Below are 15,987 nucleotides of genomic sequence, written 5' to 3'. Positions count from 1 at the left end.
ACCTGCCCAGTGCTCTCTCGCAAGCTGCTGTCCTGAATGAGATATGTGTGTAAATTTGGAAGCATTGCTCAGGCCCCAAACCGGGCTGGCTGGGATCTACCGCGTATCGCCTTCTTGTGCAAATGGGGTTAGCAAGGGCGAGGTACTGCTGTGGTCAGGCTCAGAATTTAGGGCGCAGGCACAGACTGCGGTCAGGAGGAGGCAGACCCCTTGCCACGTGTGTGTGTGTGTCATCCAGGACTGGAACAGCTGACTTGCATGACCTCCAAGAGCGCCAGGGTTCCTGAGCCAGCTGCTGCTCTGAGTCACACAACTGTGTTCAACTCCCCTCTGACGCATACTCTCCACTCGCCCCTCATTCAGAAGGTCCACCTGAATGCTGCGTCAGTATAATGGCTACCTCGTTTTTAAACACGGCCAGGGAAGTGCCACAAAAGTGTACTGACTGTCAGAAAAGCTGCTGTGAAGGATGTAGGGTTGCAGGTTGAACTTGGGCATCATCTCAGAGCAATTAAGAGACCTGTGGTCTGGAGTGTTGACCATGCCAGTACTGTCCCATAGGGTGATGCAGAATTGAGCCATGATCTTACCCGGGGAGGGAGGGTTGCGCTGGCAGTCGCTTCCCCGTATCGTCATAGTCATGCCCGCTGTTCGGCCGGGGCGCCAGCCATGCAAGCCGTGCACAGTAAGCACGCAGCTCACCTGGCAGCCTGCAGAGGGAACAGCAGCAGCAGCTGCTGCATGCTCACTGGAGGACATCCATGCTCACACATTCACTGATTGAGGATGGGACAGACTTACAATTATTATTTGCATAGCTCTGGGAATTATGACGTGCCCTCAGAGAACTGAGTAGAATTCCGAACGATCCAAGCAGGGAGTGAAAAACTAATGGAGACAGGGAATTGGCAAAAGTGATTGAATTGTTTTAATAAGGCAATCTTACAGACCTCTTACAGACCTACAATCAAGTGGTCCTTCTGAAAAAGACCAGTAAATCGCAAAGAGGAGAGTTTATACATGATTTCAGACCTGACTACACTTAAATGAAGGCTGGGACGAGCATGGATTGTCCTCTACATCCAGTATGACACGTTAACATGGTAAATTACAAAAAAACAGCACACAATCCTTTAGCACTCATTCTTTTCACAGATGTACATCTCTGAAAGCCGTGGTTCTCGGGGTTTACCGTATGGTTTAAGGCCTGTTTGCACCTGATAAAAAGGCTGGTAGAGATAGGTCGTCTGTACATCAAGTATCAAATGATAACACGCTATCAGTACAAAAAAAAGTAAAAACCAACATTCCCTTATACCGCTTATTTTTTATATTGCTGCTTTCACGCGCATCTCAGCTACTGGTCCGGGAATCATTTCCCTTCAAAGTGCATAGAAAACAAGTAGTTTCAACCACACTGCAACATCGTGCGGTCACAGGTTGGTGGGTGCAGTCTTGCTCCAGATGTTATTTCAGCAGTTTTGGCACAGTCATCGAGGTCATGGACGCGGGGACAGCAACGTCCCTGAACACGGGCCGGGAGTTGGTGTTGACGGACGGCTTGTTCTGGTTCAGCGTCTCGATGATCATCTGCCTCATTTCCCGACTGGCATCCCCTCTCACGGCCAGCAGGGCGGCGATGTGCTCCTCCCTGTAGAGTCACAGTGGGAACAGGTCAGTTCTCAAATCCTTCAGCCTTCAACTCCCAGAATGCACAGAGGAAATTAACGCTGCCTTCACCACACAAACATTTCCACTGAGAGCCGGTCTACAGTATAGACAGTTTAAAGTGCTTTCGGCGAGCAGTTTACCTGATATCCGGGTACTTGGAGACAAGAGTGGACACTTCCAGGTAGAGCAGGGTGGGATCAACGAGTTTGAACACCTCAGCGATGGCTGATATGCTGCCACACAGATGGTCAGTGTCGTCACCCTGGAGGATCATGGGTAGGGAAGAGGCACACTGGTTAGCAAACAGTTCAATTGGGGAGAGCACTCACAAAAAGAGGTGTGAAATGTAAGGCTGAAGACAGAGAGTGCAGTTAGTCTCCATGCAGGACAAGGACAGGCAGCAACAGAGTGTCCTATGGATATTACAAGAAACTGTTCTACCATGAGCAAGAGACACTGGTTTTACGCAGAACGGAACAGCACTGCCCATATTGAAACCACGTACGCCACTATAACACAATAAAACGTTACTTTTGTGAAGTAGGTCAAAACAAAAAACAAAAGGACAGAGTATATTAATCTTTGAAAATGAAAAAGAGACCACAGCCTGTGAAATGCCGGTGGCGCGAGAGTGGAACATACAGCCGAGAGCTTCCTGAACAGGAACTTGAACTGCTCCGCCTCCTTAATCATCCTGTCGGCACCCTCCTTCCGCTCCTCTGCGTTTTTGAAGGAGATGCGCTTCTGCATCACGCTCTTTAAGTACTCCATCACCACTCTGCGGTGGGCCTTGCTCGTCATCTCCTGCCAAACACACATACGCACACCGCCTTTCAGTAGGTTTATAGACTGAGGGAAATCTCTTACGTTTCCAGAAAAGGTGAAGGAAATGAAAGCTGCGAGCAAAGCTAACTGCTTTTCACAGAGCAAATTAGATAAAGTACTAGAAGAATGGAGGTTCTTACTTATCCTCGTTTAATCAAGGGGTGATTTTTCCATATGAATGGCATTCCAGTAATGTGAAGGCCTTAAAAACACTCTTTTAAAACATACCTCATTGTAAGGCTTCTTAATCTTAGCAAAGTCATTGAAGTAATCCTCAACCGTCACACAAATGGTGTCCACTGCATTGGATCCGGTGAGCCACTTTCTTGTCAGGAGCTCATTCAGGTGTTGCTGTGAGGACAAGTCTCAGTTGAACATCTAGTACAGGACTATCTAGCACAGACAACAAGCGGAACATCCCTGCTCTCTACATGCTATGCACGTCATGTTTCATTTGAAGACAAGTTTCAGTCGAAAACGAGGTTCGGTGACGTTCAGAAAAGCCCGTCCAGAACTTCCTAGCAGAAGGGAACATCTGTGCTTCTTACATCCTTCACATGCCTGCCTCACGAACCTACAGACGAATTCAGAGCAAGCGGTGGACAACACTACGTGAACACTGCCCGCCGTTTCACCTCCAGATCCAAGAAGACTTCATCGAGCAGGAACGCGCAGCCATCTTTGGCCACTTCCTCCAGCGTCTTCACGATGGCGGCGTCGTTCTGAGTGGGCTCCACCCTCTTGGAGTACTTCTTCTTCAAACTGTTTATTGACACCCTGAAACAGATCCAAAAGATCTGTTAATATAATCAATTTCACGCTTCAAAGTGATACACAAGTTAATTGAGAAACTACTGATAACATTCGTAAGTTCTGTTTAAGTAAATATATGAACAGAACTACAATGTTGTCCTTATTTTAGCTCAGTAAATCACTTAGTAATTTTCCATTTTTAGTTAAACACCGAACTCAGGTCAGGGCAGAAATGAACTGACTTAAATGTTTGGCAGTTGTTGATGATGCCGATCATGTACTGGACATAGCACTGAGGCAGCTTCCGATCTTTCAAGTGATCTTCTTTGTAGGCAATTGCTTCTTCCCGGTACCTGGATAATGACATCGACAACACTAGGAGGATCACAGAAGCAAAACCTGTCCATTGGGAATTGGCACTCCAGTACTGTTATATTACATTGCTAAGCAGTATATATAATCGTATCATTTCCATTAGGGGTGCACTGATCATGATTTCTTTTTTTTTTTACATTTTATACTTTTATTAATATCATTATTATTATTTATTATATTACCAGACCTTTCATATCCGCTTCAAGACACTTTGTATTGTTTCCAAATTTTGGTAAAGATATAGCAGCAGCATTCCAATTACTGCAGCTCGCATTTCTTACATCATAAAACCGGAATACAGATTGGCCGAAATGAAAGTAAACCTGCCGGTCACCGATCCCGTGTGACGGAGCAAGAACCGGCTGGATTCTGGTCCAAGGCCGATCGATCGGTGCACCCCTAATTTCCATATGAGAGAATTTTCCAAATATAACTGAAAATATCCATAAGCCAAATTAGGGACTCCCCTTTAACCGAGGGAGATAATTTGGACACCTTATTAATCTTGAGCATGTGTTTATAGATCTGTTGTGGGGCGTTCCCTGCAGTCGGATATGGCATCAGTGCTCTGTCTTACCTGTATAGGAATGAGTTCATCTGTTTAAGGCAGAGCAGCAGCACCTGCTCTTTGAAGGTTTCGTCGATCTGGGCAGCCACTTGGAGATTCTGCTCAAACATCTAAGGGCATGGACACAACATCAGGGCTCAGAGACCAGTGCTCTCCAGAGAAGGCCTAGCCTTGACCTCTGGCTCGGTTTTGAGGAGGGAACCTTCCCCCTGTCAGTGTGGGCCACAGGACCAGAGATTTAGTACCTGGAACACAATGGCGGGAAGTGTGGTCTGGTAGTAGCCGTCTTGGTCTGCCTCCGGCTCCGTCTCCTTCTGCCAGTCCTTCTTGTCCGTCTCCAGAGCCTTGCGGAGCCAGCCGGTGATGTTGGACTGGCGGATGAAATAAAGAGAGTGAAGGAGAGTCTTCTTTTTACAGTAAAGTACTGTATGACTTGCACACAAACCCATTGTTTCCCATTTTTCTGTTTACAAATGTGCATCAACTTCAGGTAAAGACTATGTCAGGTAAAGATTAGAGAACTTTGTTGTTCTCTAATCTGATGTTTTCGAGAACTGAGAGAACTCCCTGAGGTTGTCACTCAGTTTTATCACACTTTGTGTAGTTCATGTTTTTCAAGTATAATTCCATTATTCCCATAAAGCAGCATACAATGAAAGAAGCGTCAACAGCTAGACAGAGCAGAACTCTGTACAGTGGTCTTCTTCAGAAATGTCTGGTGACCCATTCACTAATGCCTCCATCCAAAGTGGCCCCCACCTAGAAGGCTGAACATAAGTAATGAAGGGAATTGACCCACTTGTACGACTGCCATGATGGTTAAAATGGCTGAACGTGTGTTCACTAAACCAATGACTGGACTATCACCAAACAAATGGCTATATGTGTGATGATGGCAGTCCTAAAACAGTGTCATTAACACAAACTGTTAAACCTCATTCGCAGGTGGTGTCAGACATGATTACAGCCTTGTGTGTGGAGCATTAGCGCCCGCTCGTGAAGAGTGTGGGCCGGGGCGGAGCGGGACTGACCGTGAAGGTCTGGATGTACTTGCTGAGCAGACCATCCACCACCTCCCTGGGGAGGAGAGGCTCCAGCTGGCTGATGTCACGCTCCAGGAAGAGCTCGGGGTGGCCCATCATCTCTGGGCTGAAACACAAGAGCGGAGGCGGCGTGCTGACAGCGGGGCCAAGCCGTTTCCAGAATGTTCCGGAGCGTCCCGCCATGGCCACACGCTGCAAACGGATCCCTGTGCCAGCACCCAGGACAGCATCGTCCAGGTACTGCTGTCTGTCTAGCCATGCCCTCCTACGCCAAACGCTACGCTAAATGGCTTTTCCTGCCTTTCTCATGCTCAGGATGAAGCCGTTCCTGAAAACACCACGTCTAAACGTCAGTGCCTCTCGGGCATGAGTCTGCTAACGTGTGGAACCAGATTAGTGAGTGACCGGCTGATAGCACACAGAGGCTAAAAACTAAAGGAGTTTTCACAGCTCCAGAGCAGTGGAGACTGAGACTTCCTTTAGGCCCCTTTTAAAAACTCTTTTTTATGTTTTCTTATGTCATTAAAATGAACTAAAGCTTTTCAAATAAGCATCAGAGCCAGGTCTGGTGCTCAGGTCAGGTCTTGTACCAATGCTAAAGCCACCAAATGTATACAGCAGGCAGGGCAGTGTGATTTTTGGGGGGTGTGGAGAGAGAGAAGGAGTATGAGAACTGCCATGCCGGCTACCTCGTGTACGTGTTGAGCACCCAGGTGAGCAGGGAGACGATCTCGTTGGCCTCCAGGTCCTCGGTGGCCAGCTCCTGGATGCGGGACGAGAGGGAGCTGTGGTAGAGGTCGAAGAAGACCCGGAAGGCGTTGTAGTGCGGGGGGAAGCACTGCGCCATCAGGCTCTTCACCACCAGCAGGTCGTCCAGAACGTTCCGCCGCGTGATCTCCAGCAGCCGCACCAGCCACATCTTGTCCACCTCGCGGGTCTCGGACTGGGCGCCCTCGATGCGCGCGCTCACCGTCCGCTCCAGCACCTCGAACATCTTCCTCTTCCAGTCCTTGGGGCGGCCCGGCGGGATGAAGCCCGTCTGCCGCTGGCGGTCCAGCATGCGCCGGTCGATCTTCTCCTCGCGCTCGATGACGCGCACCACCGACACCAGCATGGTGGGGTCGCGGCGCACCGTCACCATCGAGCGCTGCAGCACCATCCACAGCTGCTTGGCCAGCTCCTCGGACAGGCGCTGCACGTCGCCGAAGTAGCCGCGGATCAGGCCCATGTCGCGGGTGTTCTGGCTGTCCATGCGGTACTGCTCGTACATCAGGTCGTCGCGCGAGCACTCCAGGTCCATCAGCTTGCGGTGCGCCTGCAGCAGCTCGGCCTGCTCGATCAGCCCCTGCGTCTCCTCCACGATCTCTGGCACTGCGGGCGGAGTGGGAACGCACAACGCGTGAGACTGCTTGTGTGTTAATGCATCGGTGCTGCCGGATTTGTTTATCACACGGTCTACTGCTGTTTACTACATATGGACCGCAGCTCTTCCATCAAGCTGCATATACAGTAACGGGGGACTAAACCGCATGCTAACATCCGTCTAATCTGCAATTACTCCCCCCAAAATCTTTGACGGGCAGGTCAGAGAGAGGAAAGGAAGGACTGAGAAAAAGAAAGAGAGAATAGGGGGGGAAGCAGAAAAGGCAAAGCGAGAGATGAAAATCTTTCATTCTACATTCTCTCCCGCGATGCTTTTTAACAGACCCAGCTGTGTGCGCAACACTGCATGAAACAGGACAGCACACACTATTAGCGTGAATGCCCAGCGTGAATTACAGCACACAGTATTAGCATGAATGCCCAGCGTGAATTACCGCACACAGTATTAGCATGAATGCCCAGCGTGAATTACCGCACACAGTATTAGCGTGAATGCCCAGCGTGAATTACCGCACACAGTATTAGCATGAATGCCCAGCGTGAATTACAGCACACAGTATTAGCGTGAATGCCCAGCGTGAATTACCGCACACAGTATTAGCATGAATGCCCAGCGTGAATTACAGCACACAGTATTAGCATGAATGCCCAGCGTGAATTACTGCACACAGTATTAGCGTGAATGCCCAGCGTGAATTACCGCACACAGTATTAGCATGAATGCCCAGCGTGAATTACCGCACACAGTATTAGCGTGAATGCCCAGCGTGAATTACGGCACAGAGTATTAGCATGAATGCCCAGTGTGAATTACCGCACACAGTATTAGCATGAATGCCCAGCGTGAATTACCGCACACAGTATTAGCGTGAATGCCCCCCACAGGCGCTCAGGGAAAGGTCAGAAGCGCTGGCTACAGGACGTAGCCTACGCTGAAATATTTAACACGACTCAGTGAGAGTGGGTGTGTGGGGCCAAAAGGACTTCTGACACCGCGGTGCATCGGCCATTGTCTCTCAGGTCACCCAGTGCCACTGCTTACAGTTACACAGTCAGGTTTCCCTTCAAATTAAACCACCGACAGTCGACTGCTCAATTCTGCTGAAATTAATGAAATGTCCCTTTACATCTTGGGACTCTCACTGATTACCATGTAATTTCTGAGAATTGCCCCCTAAAAAGCCCCGGGGTGCTGCATTTCTCAGGCGCACCATAAAGAATAACGGATGACTGAGTTCATCCTATGTGACAGGCCTGCCATTGATGTCACTGATTCAAAGAGCATCTAGCAAGGAAAGACAGATAAGTAAAGATGACCCAGGGGATCCGACTCTCTTACTCAACCAAGATCAAAATACTATAATATTAACAGCCCTGTCACTGGCCATTTCACTGGAAATGGACCTACACACATAGCTTGTTTTTTCATTCAACAACAAAAATGTACGATTGTATATTCTTGTCATATTTATGATTGTGTTTTAAGTGTTTTTAAGTAAAATTAGGAATCCTTGTCTATGAGTGCATTGTGGGATCTATGAACAGCGTGAGCCAGAGTAGCAAGAGGGCGTTGTATCCGAGCAACGCCGCAACACAGACGATGTTCACAGCCCTGTGCATCCCAGTTTGAACCTGGCATCGCCTCTTGTCCTTGCTTTCCCTATACTATGGTTTTAAGCCATATTCCCTTCAGTAAATGGAGAGAGGGAAACTAGGCACTGAACATGTCATTTGCATTGGATGGAAAGGACAGCACAAGGATGGCCAATGTGCCAATGCGGATGACTCAGTATTTCTCAATATGAGTCCTGGGGACCCCTGTGAATGCTGCTATTTGCTGCTGCCAATCTCTTGCTTAATTAAGGTTGCTGAATACATGTGCTTAGGTTCTTTAATAATTTGGTGATTATCATTAGTTTAAATAATAGGTAAATAATCCCTCAAAACATGAAGTGTCCAATTACAAAATATGAACTTCTTGGTAAAATTCTGGCATTACAATTGTCTGGAATTAAGACCAAAAATAAATAATGAAATACAACAAAAACAAATATTAACCAACTGTGCTTAACACTGTGTTTGTGTTGTGAGAGGCAATATGTTCTATTCAGCAATTATTAATCAGTTAACAGCTCTGGGTATGACAACACTACCAGAGCTACAATTTAACTGGAATTGAAAAGAGTTTTTTGCAGTATCCAGACAAACTGGAGACTAGCACTTTAGCAGCACCTTGTGCACAATATAGTGTGAGTAGCATATACCAGTAACAGTATCGGCCACAAAGCACCTCCAAGCAATCCTCTGTGCCTTGCATAGGGCATTTCCGCACAATTACAGATTGGAGCAGCTTAACTCGGCTACTTTCAGTGTAATCTCTCCCCATCAGGGTCTTTCCAGGGGTCAAGGTACAATAGCTGGCTCATAATCCCCACTTGTGCTCCTGCCTGAACAATGTGTGTTCAGTTGGTGTGATCTAAGGATTAGCACTACAGGGATTTCCTGGTATGCAAGTAAACCCCACGGTGAAGCATGGAAAACCTCAATTTGAACTGAGCTGCTCACAGCAAACAAGACATGTTTAATATGGCATTTACACAATAAAAGCCGATAATTCAGTAACATTCAGCCATAGGTTTCACTAATAAGGAAATTCTCTAGACTCAACGACTCATTTCATCACAGGCAACAATGTTACAGTACTTGAAATATGATATTTATGAAATATTGATGCAGTGAAAATCTGTTCAATGTCAATGACCCAGTGGCTGGATGTTCCTGCACTACAAAAGCCACATTATTATACCCTAAAGTTACATTACTGGCAACAACCTCTTGTTGGTGACCTTTCTCCCTTCAAAGTGGAAAGAAATCAACGAGGACAATGAGGAGAACCTTTATATGTTTAGGACATAAAACCCAAACATTTACCCAATACTCAAGTGAATTACCTTACCGTAAGCACTCAAGGATTAACATCCCCTGTGGAGGTGACTATTATGTACAGCAGAATTGCTTTACCTTGAGCTAGGGAGAGTGCAGAATTTTCATATAAGACTCTGTTATACTCAATAAAAACCAACATCTAGTTGTGTCCTCATGCTATTTGCAAGCAGCTATTAGGTTTTAAAAAAATCACTTAATGTGTCGGCTACATTCAAATGATGAATTTCAAAGTCAAAAACATTAAAAAAAAGATGAATGCATCATGCATAGAATATTGAGGCGTTTTGTCTAACAATGTCAGCACACTTCAGTAACTACCCCTTAAGACTTCTTGAACACTGAGAAACGTTGTTTTATATATTTGAATTAACTAATCTAAAAGTGAGCTCTCAGGGAACTTTCAATGTTCAGGCACTAAGCACCAGTGGGGATAAACATGGATTCAATTTACTTCAAGTATTAAAACCCTTTATTGAACAAAACCTCATACCTGACATTAGCCAGGGCCGGGGTCAAATCCAATTCAATTCAGTCAATTCAGGAGATGCATTGAAATAAATGTTCAATTAATTAATTTAATTTCAATTAATTTCCTAAATTTTCTGAATTTAAATGGAATAGAGCCCAACCCTGACATTAACATACTTCAAATAATGGTAATCCGTTTAATAACGTCTTAGAGACAACCAATAGCAATATACGTTTCAGGTAAAATTAATATTGAAGGTAAAATATGAATTTTTCCTGAAACGTATACTGCTGAAACTTACATTTCCATTAGTCCAAGTTGTTCATTTAATCCCTTTTCCAGGACTTTCCATCCACTAACATTGTAAATGCATTTAATTAGGACTACATGCCAATTTTCAGACAAATACATTCCGTAATAAACACAAAAAATTAGTAAGGGATACTGACATGGGGTTTAAGTAACTTATAATCTCCTTCTTTGAGGTACAGGCCATTTATTGCAATCACAGAAAAATATGATCGTTATTATAGGTGATGTGACCAGAAAAGCAAGGGTGTGAACACCAGAAGCCACTTTGCCAGCCATACAGACTACCCAGGAGATTTTTCACCTGTGTCTACTCGTGAACCCTAGGCACTACTGGTTCTCGTACCTGAGAAGATGTTCTTGAGGTTCTCCACAGCTGATGCTAGTTGGCTGTGCTGTACCACCACATCCTTCACATCCTTCAGGTTCTCAATGGTGTTGATGCTCTGCCTCCAGTCTTTGCTGACGTCGGCCAGAGAGCTCTGGATGTCCTTGACGTCGCCCAGGGCATTGTGAAGCTGGCTGAGGCCCGTGCGCACCCCGTCCAGCTGCGACTGGATGGCTGCCTGGTGAGAGAGGAGGGCCTTGCTGTCAGCACCACATCAGTGCTCCACAACAGAGATTCTCAGAGACGTCCGTCGCTGCCACAGTTATCATTATGATTAATGAGCACCTTATCTGATAAGAAACCATCTAAAAAGAATTTCAGTGTTTCTACTTTGCTGCTCAATGTTTAATGTCTCATTCAATAAGCACTGTCTGAGGATTTCCTGCTTCTCAATCCCATAAATCTTAAGAGATACCGGCATAAGATCATGCCTCGAGTGCAGTGATTGATTGGTACTTTGCAGCCTTCACAGATTTTCCATTCAAGGTACAAATCCTTCAAGCGTCGAACTTCAGGAGAATCTAATCAGACCAGAGGTCACAGAGACAGCGATGAAGCCGTGGTCATTCCTGAGAATTCATTAACGCCGCTCCTCAGGTAATCACCTTACCCAACGACAGTCAGACAGGTCACGCGATCTCGTCAGCAATACTTTCACCCGCTAAACTGCCATGACGTCATTTCATAGCTTGTGCGGCCTAACAGTTTGAGGATGATAATGCCACCTCCAAAGGAAAAGGCAAACTTCTCACACATTTAAATCACTAGAGAGCACTCTTTACTGTCATGTATATCCAAAAAAACTGTAGTTAGTTTTGGACCACCTTTGGAGCACCTTTTTGGTCTGATGTGTTGTGTAGGCCAAAGCAAACTATTAGGCTAGCCAGTTCTGATGTTGACAAACAGTCACTGAAACAAACGTTTCCACCAGCCTGCAGCTAAGCACTGTCGGGCTCTTCTTCAGGGTTCTGATGTCTACCTTGACCTTGACATTCCCAATGGCCTAAATCATAACTTGTACAACCTAACACATTGTCAAGGCCTAATGGTGCACATGTTCGCGTGTGTCTGAGAGTGAGAGAGGCCCCGTAAAAAAATCTTGCACAGGGCTTTCGCCACTGATGCTGGTCATCATCTTATCACAACATAGCCTCATTTTCCTCCAAAACACGTGATGTCTGGAGTCTGGACTGCACTCAGTGTGGACATTTCTAATTAAATCCAGACTTTATCATAATGTGATCAAGCCAAATTCAGCAGCAAAACAGGCACGTTATGAATATGTACATCCCATGCTTCGTTTCCGAGCCAATTCAGCTAAATTGGTATACACTTACGCAAATGTAAACCATGTGTGTAGTAAAGCTAAGAATTCTTTCACCACTCATTCGTAAGATGTACCGCAGATTGAGTGCGTTTTGAGATATATAAATGATCTAATCAAAAGAATGATGTATGAACATGGTGATTAGCATTTAAACAGCTTGTTAGCAACGGGACTGCTAAAATTTAAAACTGACTTCATAAATACACTCTGTTTATCCTTCCTGGATTGAGAATAATTGGAAATTTGAGACTGCAGTGTCAAGCTACATTAACAACAGGTGGTAAATCTGCATACATCTTGATTATATTATCCCCAAAACCACAGTTCAAGTAGTAGCTATAAGTCTCGACTGTAGGTTAATGACTGGAAAACAGTATAATAATCATTTCCATAAGAAAAAAAAAACTAAATAAATTTCACAGGATCAAGGGGGGAATGCATTGTACTTACAAATTATGAACCCAACAATTAACTTGTTAATAACTTGACACCACAATAAAATATCTCTGGCTAAGTTTTACAGCAAGAGTCAAGTATCCTCTATATCACCTTAAAGGCTTTTGTTTACTTTGAAAATACAGTTGGATAGCCCTAAGCTGTGTCAAAGCCATGACCAATGGTTATGTTTCTGTTTACACTTTAGAGACATTCCAGTTTCGGAAGGAAACGCATAATAGAATTTTCTGCAGACTGGGCCTGGATTTAGCGTTTACCACAGATATCTTTGGTTGGAAAACGAAAGGGTGGGAAAGGCTCAGCTACAGTTGCCGGCACGCAAGCTGAAACTCTATCCTCAACCAGGAAGAGCTAAACAGAGGAGGCTGCGATTTTCACACCAAAAATAGGACAAAGAGCCAGAGTCACATGGTTTAACTGGTTCACAGTAGTTTTAACACTTGACCATCATGGTTTATCTGGGAGTGAGTGCATTAGTGGATGGGTGGGTATGAAGAGTGAGTGAATGGATGGATGGGTGACTGCATAAGCGATTGGGTGAATGAGTGAGTGAGTGACTGGATGAGTAAGTGAATGAGTGAATGGATGAATGAGTGAGTGAGCAAATGGATGAATGAGTGAATAGATGGGTGAGTGAGCTAATGAATGGGTCAGTAAGTATACAGAGAAGTATGTGAATGGATAAGTAAATGGGTGACGGACTGAGCCTTGTCTTCAGTGGCTGTGTTACCTTCAGTCTGGCCTCCACCGAGGCCTTCTTGCGTGCCTCTCTCCGACGATACTGCTCCACTTTGTCCAGCTGGTCTGGCCGCTGCAGCATCCCAGCAACCCTCTGCACCGCCGTGGCAACAGCCTCCCTATCAGTCTCCTCCATGGCAAAGGCAGGCCCTCAACTCAACACAAACACATACAAAATCTTAATTAGACTATTTGTTAGACTTTCTCAAGTACAGACACAAGTACATTCTTCCAAGTGTTCTCCGTTCGGAGATAATGCCTCTCACTGTGGTTCGGTGGAGTCCAAAAGCCTTAGAAATAGCTCTGAACCCTTTCCAGATTGATATGTCTACAACTTTTTTCTCATCTCTTCCAGAATTTCCATTGATTGTGGCATAGTGTGCTAGTAGAAAGTCTGACTACCTCACTCTGATGGTAAAGTTCAATATGAGCGAGGATTAGATTCAACAGGGCAGGCTGCAATCAAGCCTGGCTGTGTCCAATATAAGTCAATCCAATCTGAATCAAATTATTTTTATTGTCAGTGCAAGATCTAGGTTAAACAAATTTCCAAATATGTTCTCTTATTCTGCTGACACAACCAAAGTGAAATTCAATTGAAATACATATGTTATCCTGTTAAACGAACGTTCAACTTTAGATTTTCTAACCCTACAGAGATTACGTATGCCTTAACACCGTCTTCATAATTAATAAGTCTGATATACTCCAAATTAGTCTTGCTGCCGTTGTCCGGAGAACTTAGAGGCCTTCAATGGTGCTGTCCATTACTGAAATCTACTTGGACACAGTACTCAGTAATTTATTACAGTCTGACAAAGGGACTGCACTTAATTGTGTTTATATTCACGTATTACTATTTAGTACCACCAAACTCTGAAACAAAAATACATTAGGTTTTTAATGAAACGACACATTATCAACGTTGTTAAGCTTAAAAGGTATCTACAACCGCAGATTCTACATGGTCCTCCCCAACAATGACACGTGATATTTATTTACATTCATCGCATCACGTCAATACGAATGTAGCTAACGTCGAAATGAGGACCGATCGTGCTTGTTTAGGAGGCGATTTTATGATTCATTGCATTAGCCCAGCTAGACTAAAGCACTGGTCTGAACTTTGAGTGACACAGCATGTGACTATTCAACTTGGTAAATTATTTCGCATATAAATTGTCTGTCTGCTATGTTCTTAAGTATTCATCAGTTACCAGCACAAACCCCAGATAAAATTAGCTAGTTTGCACGAAGTTAGTTAGAATTAAAATTTTACGATAATAGTTAGACAATTTGCCTTTTGTCCAAGTAAGGAACGCCCCAATGCAACTAGCTAACGTTATCGTTTGTACTTGCGCGCTACTCTCAAGTTTGATATAGCGTAGTCTAATGGATAAGTTAGCTACACAACTTCGTTTTCTTGCTAAAGTTACATAGCACAAAACTAGTTATCGACAAATACATTGTATGCACAGTAAGCACAATCTGGTTATGATGTAGCTTTGTTTGAACAAGAATTGTTTAGTTAAACAAACAATACAATAAGTGCACAAGTAAACAATGCTATGAGCGACCTAGGCAGATCTCATTAGCGTAAAAAACACGGAGGCCCTAGTAAGCTAGTCGAGACTAGTTGGCCCGTTTTCAGGAAACATTTACCCTTCGTACAATATAGTTGTCTTGGTAAATTATAAGCAAGATGAATGCCATGTGCACCTACCTGACAGAAATATCCTTTATCCGCTTTTAAACAAATGTTTTACATATTAGCTGCCTCGCTAGCTAGTTAGCTATTTGTATTGACAGGTCTCTTCCTGAAAGTTGATTTCTTGAGCACAGCAGGCCATCTACACACTTCCGGACAGTGGGCGCGTTGCATTCTAGGAATTGTAGTAAAAATTTAACCCGAAACCTAAACACTTCTCTGAAATGTTTACCTGCATAAAACTCTGTAATAACGTTTATTTGAGAGATGTAAAAATAATAATATTAATAAATAAACAAATAAATCGCTTAAAACTTGACATCAATTATCAATATGTAAAGTGTTACATAAAAAAAACAAACATCATTTGATGAATTACTGTATTCAAAGTGATAGACAAGACTCTCCACAGACTAAATAAAGTCCATAGTGAGACTTACCCACCTTAATTTGAAACTGAAATTCATTTGCTTCCTAGGATGGATGTTCCTGTAGAACAATGTGTGTTTTAGGCCTAGGGTTTTGTACACAAAAACTTATGATTAGAGATATTTAAAAGTAAAAGTTCAAATTTACAATGGATTGTTAGATCCAATCTCAGCGGGAAATAAAGCATCAGTTTTTAAATCTGAATACATTAGCATGTGAGATAATATAGGTTGCACTGTGGGAAAAACTAGGCATTGTCAGCTCGCAATGTATCTTTTTATCTGCAATTTAAAATCTGCCAGTAATAAGAGGGATTATAAATGCCACTAATTCCCTGCACTGGTGTGTGTTTGTGTTTGCCCTGACATGCCAGTTGTAATTTGGGAAGATATGTAACAGTGAACAGACTTGCCGTCAAAACCCGGATATTAAAATGAATCCCAAAAACAGAGCACAATTATGTCCCCTCTTTTGCACACTTTTCCACACAACTGAAAAAATCTGTCTTCTCCTAGCCCAGTGACACACAGACCTCAGCAGCACATTGTGGAAATTCAGATAGAGATCCAGAAAGGAAACGCCTCTAGCGTGGAATTTTT

The 15,987-nt window shown here is 44.2% G+C and overlaps 1 protein-coding gene across 1 annotated transcript; it reads right to left on the bottom strand.

Annotated features, from left to right (window-relative positions):
* Window positions 1–905: 905 nt before the first annotated feature.
* LOC118226158 (exocyst complex component 3-like) lies at window positions 906–15,109 on the bottom strand. The gene is made up of 13 exons (XM_035415545.1): window positions 14,975–15,109; window positions 13,244–13,406; window positions 10,689–10,908; window positions 5,925–6,606; window positions 5,224–5,341; window positions 4,438–4,563; window positions 4,202–4,302; window positions 3,492–3,602; window positions 3,132–3,273; window positions 2,725–2,847; window positions 2,314–2,475; window positions 1,812–1,933; window positions 906–1,651 (listed from the first exon to the last, which is right to left on the bottom strand). Exons 2-13 carry the CDS (start codon window positions 13,385–13,387, stop codon window positions 1,468–1,470), a joined length of 2,235 nt encoding a protein of 744 aa, XP_035271436.1. The 5' UTR covers window positions 13,388–13,406; window positions 14,975–15,109; the 3' UTR covers window positions 906–1,467.
* Window positions 15,110–15,987: the final 878 nt, after the last annotated feature.

Source organism: Anguilla anguilla, chromosome 4 (assembly GCF_013347855.1).
Source record: "Anguilla anguilla isolate fAngAng1 chromosome 4, fAngAng1.pri, whole genome shotgun sequence".
Classification (NCBI taxonomy): domain Eukaryota; kingdom Metazoa; phylum Chordata; class Actinopteri; order Anguilliformes; family Anguillidae; genus Anguilla; species Anguilla anguilla.
This window is presented reverse-complemented; position numbering and strand designations above follow the sequence as displayed.